A 20,288-nucleotide genomic window follows, 5' to 3' on the forward strand; every position below is an offset into this window, starting at 1 on the left:
AATAGATTGAGCAAGTGGCTGACATCCATTTCTCGTAAAAACAAAATCTGTTATTACAAACCTCTACTCTGTGGAGGCCCATATGATCCTAATAGGATCGGACATATTCGGAAAAAAAATTGTATTGATTTATATTATGTAGGTATATAATCTTGGTATTATATTATTGTAAGAAATCAAACATAACTACTGAAATTGACCAATATATAGATGCTAAATATAAAGTGAAAATGCAGTTCAACCTATATCTTACGAAACTATGTACCTACTTACATACGAATATAACAAGTAAAATAAATACTCAGACTAAAAATATATTTCATCGTTCTATTTGAAGCACCGTTATAAATCATTCCACAATTTATTTGACCATAGATATTTTCTACCCAAAACGCAGTGTTTACATTCTGTATATAGTATAGGTATACAGAAATCTTTAAAAGTATCCAGAACACACGCCGATTATTCAACCCTTGAAGCACCGCGGTGGTGTTTGTCCCAAGACATTAATCAATCGAAATGTTTGGGTCATTGGATATTCAATCTCCTAGTAAAGGCCTTGTTTATGGATAGTTAACCCCTCGTGCTGCAAATTAATCTCGCCGTTCGACAAATAGTTTTTGTAGACCTTATGCTAAAATATATCGGTCCGTTTAAATGGGGAAATGTGAGTGCTTTATATTGGAAATCGTTAGAGTATACTCTTATTTAAATGAAGACAAGCAGATTTGTACCCAAGTTTTAAAGTCTTGTGATTTAGTAGATTGCAATAGAAAAGTATTAATAAACCATTTCTTTTATTCAATGATTAATTCACAAGATTTTGAGAATGTAACATTTCATATATTGAACATACATAACTTGAAAACACCTCAGATATATTATATTATATATCCACTAGAAAAAATCATATTTGAAAAAAAATACGAAACCCGACGGGATTTGAAGCCTTATAATCATTGGTGTCGAGCCGATCTGTGCAATAACCAATTATGCTACAAGCCTCCTATCTAATTACGACAAGTTAAATTAGTGGGTCATACATGAAATGCTTATCAAACATCTATATATTGTGTAGCGACTCGAGTAGATTTTGTCAGTATTGCCACGCGATCACTTAACGAAGAAAATTATTCCTATTTCCCCTCCGATGCGCACGATCTCATTCTGTTCGATTTTTTGTTACATTATTCTGAGATTATAACGCAACTTAAGATGCTCACAGATCAAAAATAATTTAAAAAATTCTGATCGCATCTTAGATTAAATTTAATATAAAAACGAAATTTTAGGATATCGTTTTCATATTTTCGATAAGCAGACGTATTTAAACTCATATTTGAAAAAAATAACAATTAAATAATTTACAAATATTATTTATTGTTTATATAAAGAAATATATTATGATTTTTTTTGCAGCAACAGTACTTGTAAAAACTACTAGTTCAATAGAAAATTTGAGAACAAAACAAAAATTAATTAGTAACATGAATATAACATTTCCTTCATATTTAATGAGATTTTTATGTTTCAGTGTAGTTAAGAGCGTACTTCACTGAAACGGCAAATAATTTTCAACAGTAGGTGCGACGAAATTTCTCACTAGTCGCCAATCGGAGATGGACGGTCGAGGTGTCCGCACGTCGATTTGTTTTGTCATGGCGTCGGATGAAAATATTCTTAAATCGTGTAAAGATGACTAAAAAACTTTACATTTATGTACTTAAAAAAGAAAACATGTCAATGAATAATATAATATTATTATTACTAATATAACAATAAACATGACATTAACGCATGTTGGATTTTTATGACAAATTATATTTCGTTCGGCACGCATCATTTTCACAATCCGCGCATCGCCTAGCCACGATCTTTTTAGACCATGCCTCAACTGAAGTATAGCATTAAGTTACATGGTCGTATTTATTTGTTTTATGAAATTTATAATTTGTACAGCATTATTGTTGTGAGATGAAAATATTCATAAAATTTTTCGCACCTAATTATATTTTTCTAAATACATATTTTTCTTTTTCACAGGTGTCATGGATCAGAAGAAAAGACAGACATCTCATAACAGTGGGACTGGTCACCTACAATGCTGACCAGAGATATCAAGTAGTCCATCTGCAACATTCAGAAGTAAGTATATTCCAGTAAAACTCTTCTTTACCTTTTCTTTGCCATACGATATTACACTATCGACGACGCACGTTGAATGTAGAGCATGGGTGGCCAACCTTTCCAGCAGCCAGGCCAGATTCTAAAAAATAGATTTCCTACCGGGCCGCACAACCGATTTTTTTTATTATACAAAATAAAAAAGAAATATATATATTATATATATATATATTAATAAAATAAAACATAAATGAGAATCAAACATATTTATTAGATTAGACTTTTTTTAAAGAATAAAAAATAAACATAATACCTAATATAAAAATAATAGATTTTAGTGAGAGGTTTGATTTTGTGTGGCAGAACTAAGTGCATCAATATCGATACCGAGTGAGGTTGTTCCTACACGCAAACAGTTTTCCAAATGCACATCAGTGATTCCTGTTCTCATTCGAGATTTGACATGCTTCATCCAACGAAAAAGCTTTTCACAAGTGTTTCCAAATGGTGAAGTCATCGTTAGAGCATGTTTGTAAAATGCAGGATGTTTCTCCTTGTCCAAATGTGTTTTGTAAAACTCTTCCAAACCAACCTGATGGAATTTCTTCTTTAACTGTTCATCGCACCATATTTCACAATGTTCCATTTGTAAATTTCCCGGTTATAAATTCACGCATACGGAGAATGGCTTTGCAAATTGCAGCAAAAAGCACAAGGTGCTTTTCAAAATTTTGAAATCTGTTATCGAATTCAAGGTTGAAGTCAGATATCAACGAAACGTATTTATCCGCCGCTTCCTGTGTCACGTCTGGTTGCAATAACAATATAGGAAAGTGATGAAGATTTTTGTCCTTGGCTGTTGTTTCCAAAGCCCAAGTTTCATGGGGAATGCGGAAATAATATTATACACGTTATTGATTGATATTTTCATTGTAGACGACTATCAACATCATTTTAGGTGGCTAACTATATCGAAAATACATAAAATGCCACCAGTGATATAACTTTCTGACAAAAGATGATATGGCGTTGGAGAATTGAAAAAATGAAAAAAGGAATTTGTGCGTGTTTGCGCGCGAATTCAAATTCGAGCGAGCCAAAATCGAATCTCAATTTGCGAAATTAGCACATGTAGCGGCAGCATTTGATATTATTTATATTTTCTCACTGCTCCGTGGGCCACAAGTTGACGCACAAGTGGGCCGCGGTTTGGCCACCCATGATGTAGAGCAAAGCTCTTACTAAATAATATCCATAATAATTTGTTGCTTAGTATTTCATAATTATTTAAACAGATGTCACCGTATGTTTATTTTTTTAAATTATGCAAATCAATCGGCAGTGGCTAGTAATTTGAGTTTAAAGTCGGACGAGATAACTCGCGAAATTTGTATATGCAGCTTGTTGATCATGGTCTCATAGAGCGAGAAAATTTGCTGACGCCAAAGAACCTGTTAAAATTAGAAATCAGTGTTGTTCTAGTTTAGAGTTAAGTTCGTAGTCTCACAATGATGACGAAAACGTGTATTTTTCACAAAGAACGAACTAAAACCTATTACTTAAATAATCTTTTTTATAATACCATATAATTAGTATTTCTCAATTATTGTATATATAAATTACCCTTAAATGATGATGGAATGTAAGTCACGGTTAAAAAAAATATTTATATTCTTTATAACTTTCCACCCACCTTTGAACCCACGATGGTAATGCGGTTACGCGTCACGCTTATTGTCATGTGTCTCGGGTTCGAATCTCGGGTCTGGAAAAAAATCATATGTTTTCTTTCAATGTGTGTTTGGACCCAGAGTATGGGCCCAATAGGTTGAGCAAGTGCTAGTGACTAACATCCATTTTTCATAAAAAAAATGTTAATACAACCTACACTCTGTACAGGCCCATAATATTATGATTTTATTTGGATCGAACATGATTAAAAAAATTAACTTTTTGTTTTTAATAGACTTTTTGCATGAAATTACAGCTACAAACTATCTATTAAATGAGTAAAAATGCATCGATATAGTTTTTTACCAGTATGTATCATTCAGAATGCATTTTTTTTTCACAAAATATGTTCACAAATTAAAATCTGTTTTTGAAGAAAAATATATTATTATAATATGGATAATATTGCATAATATATAAGTATTTATACTAAAAAATAATAGTGTTTTAATTAAATTTGAGTGTATTATTAATGAAATGATCAATTTTATCAACTTTAAATATTGACTTTTAAAAGCTGTCAAAGTAAAAGCTGACTGTCAAAATGGAGATTTTATGCTATTTATTATATTATTATTCAAAGCATGATCCTGAACATTTCTTAAACGTTGTAGATAATCTATTTATGCAATTTTGAAGGCTTATTATCTTTTATATTTATTTTAAACATTTGATGACTTCATAAAGTATTTTTGTTACATAAAATAGTATTCTTTTAAACCTCCCGATCTAATGTTTTAGAATATAGTCATATTACAGTACATCCATGTGCAGTGGTGTTGAGGTGAGATTTTTTAGGTTTATTAATTTTTAAAAGCATTTATAAAACCATTAGTAAAATTTATGTTCGCATTATTATAGTGAAATATTTATGATAAGAAATTATATTGATAATCTCTGTTATCCCAAATTTGACAAGAATTAGGCATTTTATTATTCAAAAAATAGGCTAGATTCACACATTTGAAGATAATTCTAAAGATATTGATTATAAGCTATATCTTTGACTATTAAAATATGATAAACATCCTACGAATGATGTTTGTTTTATAATATTTATTGACCTAAGAATAAGGTAGTATTTTTTTGAAATACGCCATTTCTATTGGCATTTCCCAGTGGCTAAGCTACAACATACGGCCGTAGCCATACATTTAAAATACATATAAATGATAATAAGGCTTCAAAGTTATATTAATAGATTATCTACAACGTTTAAGGAATGTCCAGGGTTATGCTCTGAAAATACCATATAAGTTCTATTTTGACCTACGCTGAGCATGTGGGCCGTTAAGCTAGTAACAGTGTAATATTTTGCATTATTTCTTCGTTGTAGTTTTGAAATTTATAACGCTTAATATGTTATATATAATAATAATATAATAATAATGCTCTATAATAGTCTGCTTATATAGCATAGAAAAATATTTTTTATAAAATTACGAATAAGCAATTAAACCATATATTGCTTTGCATAAAATCTGTTTGCCATACATGCTATATATTAAAGAAATAATAGATTTTAAAACACTCTAAAAATGATAAAAAAGAAATCCATTAACGGTTTTAATTCCAAATAAACGAATAAAATAAAATACGCATATTTAATTTAGAGTGAAAGTAATCTTTTAGTTAAATAATATATTCTAACACTTTCAAAGTTAAATAATGCATTCTCGACAGTTGACACTCTAGCAAGCCAACATAATAATGAATAAAAGATAAATGACTAGAAAGTTGTCTGTCGCCTGCATTCATTAGTTACTAGCTTCAAACCACATGCCAATTCATGCTGTCGACACCTAATTGTGAAAAAAGTCTACATGGAATGTTATACATTGTAAGGCAACTAGAAAAAACCCTTTTGCGTTGAATTAAATTAGAAGTAAGTTTTACAAAAGCATTTGTCGTTTAATGTCAAGAATTTGTAATGGGTTTTCATGTTTGTATTCTACATAGCTTAGATCCAAACGGTTGAGAAAATTTATAACTAGCAATCTTTGTAGAACATTCACACTGCGTAGGTCTACATTCTCGATTGTGGGAAAGGCGATTAATCTTAAACACGTATGCTTTAAATCAGCCTTATTTGGCCATTTTGTTATTTATAATAAACTTATTGTAATATATATATTGGGATTATTTGTTTGTTCAGTAACAAGTTACTCAATTGCTAGGAAACACATATTAATGAAACTTAGGCAACATATAATAGACTACTACATCAGGCATGTCCAATTTCAAGTAGATTTTTATTATTATTATTAAGCTACGAAGTCTCATATGAGACTTATTTAGCTTTAAAATTATATAATTAAATAGCATATTACACTATTATTACGATATAATTATTACAATTTTATTATACATGTAGTATCATAATTTAAATTTATACTTGAAGGCCACATTCCCTCAAAAACACTTGGACATAGTGGAATGCCTAGATATTTGGTCTAGCCAAAGATATCGCAAGATCCAGTAGAAATTGGTACTTTTGTTTACTTATATCATATCCTCTGTCACTGGGTATCATACAGAGGACATGATCAAGTAGATTATGATCTACTTTATTGAATCAGAACTGGCAGCGATCTATCACATTCTCCTGTTGTAATTTTTTAACTTAAACAAACATATTATATTTGTTTGAAACTGAGGTATACTAAATAATGAAATAGCATTTGTCTTCCGCCCATCACAAAGAAATAAGTACTCATTTTCACATTTGTCGTGGAAATTATAAATTTTCGTTTTCTTTTGAGAACTCATTACACTTATCGTCAAAATATTCTTATACCATGCAAAGAGTCTACTGCGCGGTATACTGCATTTTTAATGAGTTATATTTTTAGTTATATCTTTATCACGTCAGCGGGTCTATTCTATATACAAGGCTGCTTTTGGTCCGCTACGGTAGCTAAATAGGGTAGGAAAGTATCGAATTATTAACACTTATTGTAACAATTACAATCATTTATTTATAATTGTTACAATAAGTGCTGTGTTTTAACAGCACCTCTCTTCTCTGTGATTATTTTTAGACCGAGATAGACAGTTTTGACAGTTCAGACGGTTAACTTATTGTAATTGTTACAATAAGTATTATGAATTCTATACTTTTCTACCCTATTTAACTACCATAGCGGACCGAAACCAGGATTGTGTATAGAATAGACCCGCAGGTGTCACTATTGTGCGATTGTAGGTGGGTAACCAGGGAAATACATGCACAGACTTTTGATATACATTTATTTGAGTTAATTATACTATAAAGATGTTAATTTAGACTTGTGTGCGTGACTGTGTAATATGCGTGTGCTCTGCCTCAGGGCACATGACAGACTGGTTAAATAAAGGTAGCTTCAATACTATATTTTTGTTTATATTATAGTCACCATTCCATACAATATCTGAACAGAAAAATGGCTATAAAATGACAGGTTTTTTGGCTAAAAATAAACCATGTTGACGTGTAAAAATTAACGCAATGAAATTATTGTCCCTTCTTACAATATGAAAAGAATTCATTTTGCAGTCTCATTTTGTATGCTTTTTACCTGTTTATAACGAAAGAATATTTTTTTTATTGATGATTCTCGCAGATTAAAATGTCGGTGTAATTTTATTTTCCACGCACTTCGATCATAATAATATAATAAATAATACGTCAATGTCAGAAAAAAATACGTGAAACAAGAATACCTGAATCTGTAGCTTAGTGGTTAGATTATTGACCCGAAAGCGAAAGACATGTGTTAGATTTTCACTCGATCCAATATTTTTGACTTGGTAATTTATAATATGCTTGTGAAAATTTTCCAAGTTGCAAATATGTTATTCAATAAATTTAAATATGCCAACAAAAAAAAAACAATTAGTTTAAAATTATTTTCTTTTACAACCCTGTTAATTGAAGCGTTATTCTATCGAAATACTATTACACCATGTGTGCATTGACGTACATGTTCATATGTAGCAAGAGGGTAAAGTTTTAATGTGTGTTCTACAGGACTGGACATTGCAGATAAAGTTCGTCCAAAAGAGGGACGCCGGCTTGTACGAGTGCCAGGTTTCCTCTCATCCGCCTGCCAGCATATTTGTCCAGCTCAACGTCGTTGGTAAGTATTACTATATATAACCATTCACCATTTTGCATTATATAGTTGACTGTGTAAAATATGGTCACGTACTGGTAAAGTGTAATGAGTGGAGAATGTTTTTCCTTAACGACTATAATACGAGGCTTTTAGTTTTAAAGTCAATTACCTCCCTTTTAACTATTTATATATATATTTTGACTCTGGTACATTTTTATCATAATTTCTATTTTCATCAACTATCAAAAATAGCTTAGCTTGTTAGTAAAATCGTATTAAACTGAAGGTTTGTTGCGATGTGTGATATTTTCATCAGCCACTATTTTTTTTTTTTTTTAATATTTTTCGGTTAATTTGATACATTAAAAAAATATATATTATGACGTTAACAACATTTAATTACATTATTTGTTTTTAATTAACTATTTTTTTTATTCAACGAATAATTTACAAGATTTAAGAATGTACCATTCTAATTATTGAACATACATAATTTTGAAAAACACTTATGAGAATATATATTATAACCAATAGAAAAAATCTTTTCGAAAAAAGTAAGACACCCGGCAGGTATCGAACCTGCATCTCCTGGATTTACGCCCCAATCCACGCATTATCCACTATGCTACGAGGTGATATACTAATGACGACAAATTTTAACTATTGGCCTTTTAATACCTGCTTATCAGCGTTCTTCCCAATCAAGTTACTATTGGCAATCGGTTTTTAAAGTAAAATTTAAGGTAAACTTTGTCGTTATTAGTATGTCACCTCGTAGCATAGTGGATTATGCGTCGCTTGGGGCGTAAATCCAGGAGATGCAGGTTCGATTTCTGCCGGGTGTCTTACTTTTTTCAAAAAGATTTTTTTCTATTGGTTATAATATATTTTCTCAAAATGTTTTTCAAAATTATGTATGTTCATTTGTGTTTTTAAATTGTATTGCTTATTAATATATTTGAAAAAAAAAGAAATACTATTATATTTGCAGTGCTATAATATGTGCGTGGTAGTTTTGTATGATTATCAATTAACTCATTGGAAACAATCGGTGCCAATTTGACGCCGCTGTTGACCATGTGATTCTGGACTAACGGCGTCAATTTTGCGCCTCTTGTCATAAGTAAAAATGTTTTATTTCTTATTTATAAATATTTTTTAAAACCCTACAAATTTACATACGTACATATTAAAAAAAGAAGAGAATTATTTATTATTAAGTATTTCAATACATACCTACACAAATTAAAAAAAAAATGAAATTATTATATAATAAAACATATCGTCTCTGTTCTGGCAGAACACACCAACTGGAGAATACTAGTTTTGAGTAATTTGACTTTGAAGTTGTTAAAATGTTTGAAATGGTTTGTAATCGTAAAAAGGATGAGTTTAAAATAAAGACTGTTTATTTATTAAGAAGGTTTCCAGACGCTCAAGTTTGAAATAAGAAACATTTTGGTATAACTAACTCAATACGTAATTTTTTCGAATTAGTGTCTTCTGCCAGAACAGTGACGATATACCAGTTTAGTATAATTTTGACAAATTTACTAAAAAAAATAATCTGTCTATTGGTCCGATTTTTTCTCCTTTGTAGTCTGTCTTCAATAGTTTAAAATGGCGAAGTATAGAGGTTACCGACTTTGAAACTAACTACCTATCCAATTTGTACTCGTATTATCCTTAGCAGCTCAGAGGTTTTTTACACACTTCCAGCTTTACTTGTCGATTTTCCTGGGCGTTTACTTTATTTTATGGACATTTTTTTATATAGATTCTCATCTAATCGTAGGTCAATAAATGTGTCACGAAATTGATAATGTGCGAAGCATTCATTACGTAAGTTATTTATTGTCGCGTTGATTAATAATTGAGCTTATTACTCTTTATTATGGCGAAGGCAAGACAAATGTTAAAATTAAGCTCTTAAAGCTACAAGCAAATCGCTCGAAATCAATAAGATTGTAGGAACAAATATATTCTCTTTAAATCTGTGCTGTTCATTCTATGTAAAGTACTTAAGCTTTTATAAAAATCAGGCTGAGCATGATTATATCAAAAACTTTTGCTAGTACAAAAATAACAGCTATCACTAGTAATTGATTGACACTGCTGGTTCTGTAGATAGAGTTGAATTTACACTTGTAGGTGCCCTGAATTATTTGAAATTTTTCAAAATAATCTATGGGAAACTGAAAATGTTCATATCTCATGAATTAGATCACACATAACCCTCAATATATAGCTACCTCATTACAAGAGTACACTATTTGACAAAAACCTGTTAGGAGAAAATGGCTGTCAAAGTTTTTGAATACCAATATGAGAGTAATTAGATATTTTTATTTATATATTATTATAAGTATGTAAATATCCTAAAAAAAATAATATTTTATCTAAAATTATAAAGAATTACCGTAAATTCCCTCCCATATTTAAATTAAATCAATTTCGTGTAGCATGGCCCCCATAAAGGGGGAGCTGACAGGGCTCTAGCCCTGGGGCCTGGGCTCAGGGAGGGCCCGGCGTGGCGAGTCGACCAGATAAGTGAGATAGACATATATCACAAACTTCCTTCACTAGCAAAAAAAGTCGCCGGCGGACGTGTGATGAAAATTTTGATTATTGTGTGTCGATACTTGACAACTCCATAGACCATAATTCGAGTGGATGTATTAAAAATATAAAAAATTGCTAAAAATACACTGAAAACCCTTAATTTTACCTCATTCACCATTTGGAAAATGCTACTTTAGATCATCAATTCTGCGTCATACCGCCTTTATGCTTAGCGATAGGTATGGAGGGCCCGCCAATTATACTAGCCTGGGGGCCTGCTACAGGATGTGGGGGCCATGCCGTGTAGTATTGCACTAAAACAATTATTATAATACTCTTTTGATATTCATGTTGATGTCATGCAAATTTATCTTAAAAATACCTATGGATCCTATGGTAAAATAAATTTCTACAAAAATAGTACAGCCATGCCCAGAAACTTCAACTGGTTCTCCATATTTTGTAATTCATATACCTAAACTGACATTTGTCAAATAGAATATCCTTGTACTGAGGCAGCGATATGTGCGTTGTTCCTAATTTTGGTCAAGAAATCTTCAATAAAAATGTTAGTGCTCTAGAACTCACTATTTTAAAATCTTTGAATACCGGAATACCTTTGTGTTTTGTAGTATAGAATAATTAATAATCAATCATAGCGCTGTGATGATATACATTAAATTAGTGAGAGTCAAATAAATTATTAAATATATACTTAATACATACTGATATATTAATATTTTGTAGTTGTGATCCTTATCGTCACAACTACAAAATAAAAGCGAAAATGCGACAGGTAGGATGGAATATAGAGTATAGTTAAAAAGAGCATGAGACATAAGCAAAGGCCATGGGTTACGTGCATCCTTTTCAAGCTGAACAATAATTACTTCCGTAACCTCGCAACTGACAACTGTAAAAATTAAATTAGAATACAAAAGGAATTGCACGGCTGAAGGCACGTGCAATCTATGATTAAAGATGTACTTATTAAAGTCCTGGACGCCACACGGTCTTGATACCGTGAAAGATTATAATTATATAGCAGTGTGGAATAAAGGGGAAATAATAAATGAAAGAGCAATTTATGTACATGACCGAAACTATATTATAGCAAAAACAAGAATATTACATTAAAAGGTTATTAAGGAAATACTATAATAAAGGCAAGCAGCTAAGTTTTAAAAGAAACATTAGAAGATAAGTGAATCAAATAATAATAGTTATAAAATACCAAACTTGGAACGACACAGAGGCTTCCAGCACTGCGGCTGCAATCGTGCTGCTTTAAGTGACGTCCATTATAAATGTTGGGTAGAACCAAAGCAGAGCACGACTATACTGTATGACAGACAGAATCAAAAAGCCTCGTAATTACGCCAGATTATCTTTTTATATCAACCTTAATCGGCGGAACCTGTCAAAAGCAACTTCAGTGTTGTGAAGTTTCGGATGCCATCTCGCTATGTTTTTTACAGGTCGCCGGGCAAAATGGTGTTGCCATCATATCGACAGATATCATTATGTATACTTGTTGGTTATGTTATTTGAACATAACAATACGTAAACATAAAATATAAACACATGTAACAACAAACAATGATTATTAATCCCAAAGTTGTTGAAGAAAACTTTTTTCTCTTATATAGCATTATTAATAAAACCCTTTTTTTACGTTAAAAACTCTATATACAATCGTAATCGAAACTCAGAAACACAACTAATAGAAGGAAAGACAAAACAAAAGACGTAAGCTGAAAAACAAAACAAAATCAACTAAATGAATCTATAAAAAAGAACATTTTCTAATTCATGTGTCAATCCAAACTTCCCTCCAAAAAGCCATCACTCAATCGACCATAGACAAACAGACAACATCCACCATATTCAACAGTAAGAAATAAAATAAATACAACTGAACCTACTTAATAAATAGATACCCTAACTCTTCCAAATTAAATGATTTTATTGGTAATACTCTATTATAAACCTAAAACGTAGTCCGTTGCTTAGACGTGAATAATCTCTATATATATAAAAATCTCGTGTCACGATGTTTGTGGTCGAACTCCTCCGAAATGGCTCAACCGATTTTTATGAATTTTTTTATGTATATTTGTTAGGTATGAGAATAGGTCAACAAGTATATTTCATACCGCTAGGTGATTAGGGTATCTCTATCCAGAAAAATTTTCTTTTATTTTTTTGACAATTTTTTTTTTTGTATTTTTTTTATTATTTGGCATTAAAAAAATACCTATAACTCCAAATTTTCACTCTCCTAACCTTACCCTCTCATTTTTTAATCGCGATTATATTATTTTTGTATGAACAAATTTAACCGTCGTTCGTATTTCAAACAGAACGAAATTATTTATGTTGTTGAATGACAGATGGCGCTACGTCCGAGAAGAATTCAAGAGAAGCGTCGCGTCATTTTGACATTTTATTCGGCATATCACAACGCAGTGCGTGCAAAATTTTGTACGATTTATTTTAATTTATCTATTTTTATGTGCGTGTATCAAAGTCACAATGCCAGCAAGACGCAACGGGGGCCATTTGGGCCGTCGAACGAATAAAGCTACAAACATGCGAAATAGTAGAGCAGAAAGAACAGACGAAGAAATCCATCAAGATAACAAAAATGTGCGTGTAATCACAAGAGGCACGAGCTGAACGAAATCATCAATTGAAACGGAATAAATCAATTGAAACGGAGCCAAGCGCGCCGGTTCGTAGTTAACACACGCAGAGCAAATGACCGACAACGCCAACAAGTACATCGAACATTTATATCCGCTTCGTTCCTTCGTCTCGCATTCGAGTACGAGCCAGATATTGAATATACCGCTCATCCGAAAGTGCTGATTGGTGCTATGGACAAAGAATTTCCCCATTGTCATGCGCTCAAATTCAAACATGAGTCAGCCGGGATGTGTTGTGCATCAGGAAAAGTGCAACTACCAGAAATTGAGATACCACCAGAACCATTGAACGGCTTGCTCATCGGCACGGTTCCAGATTCAAACCTGTTCCTGAAGTCCATTCGCACATTCAATTCATGCTTCCAAATGACTTCGTTCGGAGCATCAGAAATAGTTCACAATACTGCGGCAAATGGTCAACAATTCCATTCTACGTTCAAAATCAAAGGCCAAGTATACCACAAAGTAGGCTCATTGCTGCCAATGCCAAACGAACCACATACATTTTTACAAATCTACTTCATGGGCGGTGAGGACATCAATCATGTGGATGCACGTTGCGGCTACAATAGCCTCAATTTGCCTAATGCCAGGCGCATCGTCGGCGAACTGGACGCCCTGTTGAATGAGCACAATGAATTATTGAAATTCTTCAATGCACGAATTGCAAAGTGACAATCACGCTAATGTCATCAATTCTGATAAAACACCAGCTGGAGAGCACGTGCGTCGATTCAATGTGCCTGTTGTTGACGACATTGCTGGAATCATGGTTGGCGACCGCACATCGACGCGAGAAATCGTGATTCGAAGAAGAAACAATAATCTGGAGTTCATCGCTGACACACACCGTTCATACGACGCTCTCCAATATCCGCTAATTTTCTGGAAGGGACAAGACGGATATTGCATAAATATTAAATAACGAGATCCTGTCACAGGTAATTGATTCATTATTAACATCATTACTCATTTTGAATTGAGAAAATGAATGGTTGATGTTTTTTTGTTTTTATCGGTGGTCATCGTCTACAGCGCTCTATTCTTCTTTCTGTCATAGATCCCATCCCCACACACTTACGATACATTCGTTATTTTTTATTTAACAACAAAAATATTCACTACACATAATTTATATGCCAGAACAACGTTTGCCGGGTCAGCTAGTCTATATATATAAAACAAAGTCGGGTTAGTTACACCATTTATAACTCAAGAACGGCTAGACCAATTTTTATGATCTTTGATTTGTTGGATTTGTCTCCGCCCCGAATAGCAGAATAACTATTAAAACATTGAAAAAAATCACGGAAAAAAAATTCGGAAGAAAATTCATTTTCTCATACATTTCATATGGAATGGCTTTTTTGATGATATCTTGAGAACTGATTGGCTGATTTCGATGAATTATTTTTGTTCATCTCGGCCTCAAAAATTTCCTCGCGCATTGGAAAAGTATGAACTAATAATAAACTGCGTTCGGAGGAGTATATTCATTTACGCGATGCAATCAGCACCGAAGGAGATGCAGCTAATGTTGGTCGATTGTCTATTCTACCGGCGACGTACATGGGCAGCCTGCGTCATATGCATGAATATGCGCAAGATTCAATGACAATGTTCGTCATTACGGTCGTCCAGATCTGTTCATCACCTTTACGTGTAATCCAAAATGGATAGAAATTGTTCAACTGCTACTCCCTAGACAAACATCAAGTGATTGGCACGACATCACCGCACGTGTCTTCAAACAAAAAATCCTGTCGCTGATGAACTACATTGTTAAGCATCACGTCTTTGGGGATACTCGATGCTGGATGTATTCGATTGAATGGCAAAAACGAGGCTTGCCGCATGCACACATTCTTATTTGGTTAGTCAAAAGAATTCGACCAGACCAAATAGATGACATCATATATGCCGAGATTCCTGATCCCGAAATCAATCCAGACCTGCATAATGTTATAAGTACTTACATGATTAACGGACCGTGTGGCATCATCAACCCCAAATAACCATGCATGGTCGACGACAAGTGTTCTAAGCGTTATCCACAAAATTTGACGGCGGAGACTATCACCGCCAACGATGGTTATCCACTGTATCGGCGGCGTTCAAACTCCCAATACCAACGATGAAATCACGCACTATCAAGTTGGTCGATATATGAGCTGCAATGAAGTGACTTGGCGTATTTTTTCATTCCCCATTCCCCATTCATGAACGTCATCCCACTGCTGTACATTTGGCGGTGCATCTGGAGAATGGTCAACGAGTTTATTTCAACGCATCGAATGTTGCTCAACGTGCTGAAACACCTCCAGCGACAACATTGACCAGTTTCTTTTTGATATGCCAAAGCGATAAACCATTGCCGTTAAACCTTCAAACGACTGAAAAACCGACATATTTACAACTGAAGGTTGGCTCGGTAATCATTATGCTTCGAAATCTGAACCAACCAAAACTATGTAATCTATTTTATTTTGATTTGATTTTGACAAATTTATTGAACTTAATTCATTTTAACTTAATAAAAAACGGAATTTAATGCAGCTAATAAGTTAACACAAGATTATTGATTCTGAGGCGGTACGAAGTTTGCTGGGTCAGCTAGTATGTTCATAAATTCATGTGCCTCTGTACCAGCAGCGAAGAGTGGAGGTAGGTTGTTAAGATTCAACATAAATAGTGCACGTTAAACTTTGTTAGACATACGTATTTGTTTTTATTGAACTAAAATACAATTTACAGATGGTATTGATTAGTTTTTAAACTCAATTACACCCTACCTAAACCAACCCATAATCGTGTTGGTATACTTTGGGAGATACGAACAAAATTGTGCACACCTTTTTATTTATACTTATTTATTTTCGTTCTATTAAGAATACATTATTAGACATATTGTGGGTTCATTTTAAGACGATACTTCAGTGAAACGGCAAATAATTTTCAACTATAGGCGCGACGAAATTTTGGACTCGCTGTCAATCGGAGAGCAAACGTCGATGTGTGAATACGTCAATTTGTTTTGTGATGGCGACGGGGGTATTAATTCTTAAATCGCGTAAAGATGACTAAAAACGTTACCCATTTACTTGAAAAAGAAAACATGTCAATGAATATATTATTATTGTTATTAATAGAACAATAAGCAGAACATTAAATGGACATATGTTGGATTTATATGACAAATTATATTTCGTTCGGCAGGCGTCGTTTGGACAATCGTCGCGTCGCGTAGTCACGATCGTTTTAGACCGTGCCTCAGCTGAGGTTCAGCCTTAAATTAAAATTTATTAAGCCCTGCCTAAACTAAATTTTAGGTAATAGATGCAAAATGTTATTATATCTATAAAATATCCAAAGTTAGCTATGATTAAATTGCATGATTTTAGATATTTTTATAAGTAGATGAGTATTTTTTTGACTATTATCTATTATGGCTTGGTTTTCGCAGGATTTAATTGAATTTCAAAAACTAACCAACATTATCTCTAAAGTATAGTCTTGTTTCAATGAAAACAAATACATCTGACTAACAAAGGCAGTGGAATTTTATGTTACTGTGGCTGTGATTTTATTTGAAGTTTTTATTGTGTCGATGAATATCCTGACACTACACGAGTGAATGAATTCTTTCATTCTTACTTAATATTTTCAATTGATGATTGCTTCTAATATATAAATACATCGCATATACGAGTAGGTACTATCTATGTGTGAAAAAAATAGCCCGATAGTCTCAAGTGAATCCTTTTTTAATCAACCAACACTATTGAGTTTTGGATCAATTTATATAATATAAACTTCTGTGTATGTTTTATGTGAAAGTTAAAGTCGTTCATTCGACTCGTTCTTTTTCTCATTCAAGTGTATAATTGTACGTTACGGTTAATTTGGTAAATTCAACTCGTTTGTCAATTTTTACGACTTATTTCCCTTTTCCTTTTACCAGATTAAACCGATATAAAAGGTTTAATTTAAAAAAAAATCAATACTCACATATATAAAAAAAAATATTATTTAAAAAAAATACATTTTAATTGATTTTATAGTACATATTATATAGGACACAATCAAACAATTTCATGGTAGCAAGTAGATTATAGATTAAAAAATATTTGAACTATAATTGAAACCTTCTCCTCAATATGATCTATGTTACATTATGGCAGTTTTGAACTAAATATGCAACAATGATCCACATCACATTGCCTCTGTTTTGGCATATTTATAGTTTATATAGCATATTTAAGTCACTTGTTTTTGATCCGTTATGTCGGCCTTTTTTCAATAATAATCTATGCAACTGTCAAAATGGAGGATGACACGAGAGTTTTTGTTAACCCTGCGGATGTAAAAAGACTTCATATAGAAAAATTCACATGGAAAATTGTAAGAGGAATAAAAATAAATGAATAAGAAATTCAGCAGAGGTCTTTTAAATATAAATAATTTATCTCAAAAAAATAGTTTTATTTGATTATCTCAAAATGCCCAAATGTGACATAAATCATTACAGAGAGGGAGGCTTCAATTATCTCTTAGTTTTATAAAAATATATTTTACAAAATAAAAAACGTTCTCATTTAACCTTACATTTGATACATAAGATATTATTATCATGGAAATTTGAAAAAAATATTTAGAACAGTGATAGACTGAAGATATTTTGACACATGAAGAGGTTATCGCAAGAATATTATATGCCACATAAGTATAAATTTGTTGATTTTGAATAAAACCAATTCCCAAGGCACATACTCACGTTTTACTTAAGACACTTAAAAAAAAATACACATGTCTCAATAATTATGATCAATGTGTAGTTCTTACAAATTCAAATTTTGCTATAAAAATGGTTATAAAAATAATATGATATGCCATGCCAGTCAAAATCGATATCGGTATCCACGCATTCTGCACACAATAATTAGATGTGAGATATATCGAACATTTTAATGAGGATAGTAATTTTTCCTGTTACAATAGTGAACGAACAAGAACATTAAATTGCTCATATCTCCAAACTATGTTTCTGTGGCATATCATTGTCTTGGAATAACCCCTTCACATGTAGATATTTCTTGTATTTGAATTTGAATGTATATGAATTTAAATCATACATTTTTCAAAAATGTGAGCTAGCAGGTATCAGCAATTCAAGGTTAAGATATTATTTTTTATACCTACGTATTATTTAGGTACTACTAGGGAAATAATAGTAAAACTATTTGAAATAACAGTGTATCGATTTTTTTAGAGAAATAATATAATATTTTCTTTCAAAACGTATTATTCGCATTTGAAGAAAAACCCGAAGCAATATAAATAATGGTTAGGTTGGTACCTATATTTATATTTTTATAACAAGTTTCAGTTTTTTCAAATCGAAAAAATAATTCGATACGTTCTATTGATACGGTTTTTTTTTCAGGCCGAAAACGCTATAAAAGAAAATATCCCCAGTTTATGGTGTATTAAAGAACCAACTTTTTTATATAATATAGCCGATCTATTCTTACATAAAAATTGTTTTCTTGGAAAACGATTTCGGCAGCGAAAGTTAATAGAAATGCGTTAAAACACAATTTCAGTTTTATTTCGCCAGAAAGCTCCTCCCCCACACATACATGTACGCAGTGACGTTCCGTGAAATAGGTAGGTCATACATCAGTTAAGGGTGGAAAATAAAATAACGGAAAGACAATAATAAAACATTTGATTATAGATTCCGTAGAAAGTATACCGTTTTGAAACATCAATATAATATAATATTATTATATTATTAAAAGGATTACCAAATCAGTACTATTGGTTTGTAAAACGTTATTGCAGCAATTTTTCTGATTGCCATCAAAATTGTCATTTGTGTTAAGTATTGTTTGGGAAATCATCATTCAAAGATTCGCAGTTACACAGCGTGTAGAAATAGTTAATATTTATCGGTTAAAAATGTTGGGCTTCGTCATGCGTACTTCCCGGGTCTTTTCGGATGTTACGGTATTAAAACTTTTATTTAATTCTTTAGTTCGAAGCAGACTTAAGAGTGGGTCTATTGTTTGGGCACCGCATCAGTTGAAGTATGACCTTATGATGGAGAGGGTTCAGAAGAAATTCTTGAGACTCCTTTATTTGAGGTTGTACGGATACTATCCGTGGCTTTATCCAACTGACTTTCTCTTAGGCATGCTTAGTTTGCAATTTAGAAGAAATCTTTATTTAGCTACGTATTTTTTTCGACTTATACGAGGTATAAATGAGAACTCTGCCATTCTGGGCAGTGTTGACCTGTGTGTCCCTGATAACTATCTTAGAAATAGAGAACATCAGTTGTTTATTCTCCTAAGGTGCAGAACCAACCTGCCACTGGTAATGCCAATTGGGAGGGCGATAACTATGTTCAACGAAATTGCTTCGGGTGCTGATATATTCCACCAACATGTGGATGAGTATAGGTGGACGTTATTTTATAAATTTTTAAAATTGGGTCTGCTTAACTCATCCGGTGTATTTCCATGTACCTATATAATTAATATTTTTGTATGTACATATTTCTACTGTTCAATAACATACTATATATCTCTTTTTTATGTCATTAAACTTATAATTTGTAATGTCCACAATATGTAAAAATAAATAAATTGAATTGAATTGAATTACAACAATAATGAATCTAAATTCTAACAGATTTAAGTTTTATACTACTATGTTTTCCGGATTGGATTTATCACAAAAACAGATTTTTATATATTTCCAGCCGGGGTCGATACACTGCTGAATGAAGGCCTCCCCTACCTTCCTCAACTCTTCTCGGTTCCTTGGTTTTCTCTGCTACGTACTTTCACCAAACCTGGCAAGTTCGTCAATCCAGCGGGTTTTGGGGCGCCCCTGTGGACGCTTAGTACCCATCGGGTACCACTGAATGACTGTATTCGTCCAGCAGTTGTCTGTTCGCCGTGCAATATGTCCAGCCCACCGCTATTTCATCAGTTTGGTGACCTATTTTTTAGAAACCAGATTTTTATATTCAACTAGAAAGAAATATCAGGTGGTAGTG

At 32.4% G+C, this 20,288-nt stretch overlaps 1 protein-coding gene across 1 annotated transcript in view; it reads left to right on the forward strand.

Annotated features, from left to right (window-relative positions):
- The window catches only part of LOC147075246 (lachesin-like), a 75,304-nt gene that overhangs the window by 37,700 nt on the left and 17,316 nt on the right, over window positions 1–20,288 (forward strand). The window contains exons 2-3 of the mRNA XM_085942902.1: window positions 2,044–2,145; window positions 7,865–7,973. Of these exons, the coding sequence (XP_085799028.1) occupies window positions 2,044–2,145; window positions 7,865–7,973 (211 nt within the window). The remainder of the gene's footprint in view (window positions 1–2,043; window positions 2,146–7,864; window positions 7,974–20,288) is intronic.

This window comes from Rhyacophila brunnea, unplaced genomic scaffold (assembly GCF_057557595.1).
Source record: "Rhyacophila brunnea isolate RB1 unplaced genomic scaffold, BYU_Rbru_1.0 scaffold_15, whole genome shotgun sequence".
NCBI classification, from domain to species: Eukaryota; Metazoa; Arthropoda; class Insecta; order Trichoptera; family Rhyacophilidae; genus Rhyacophila; species Rhyacophila brunnea.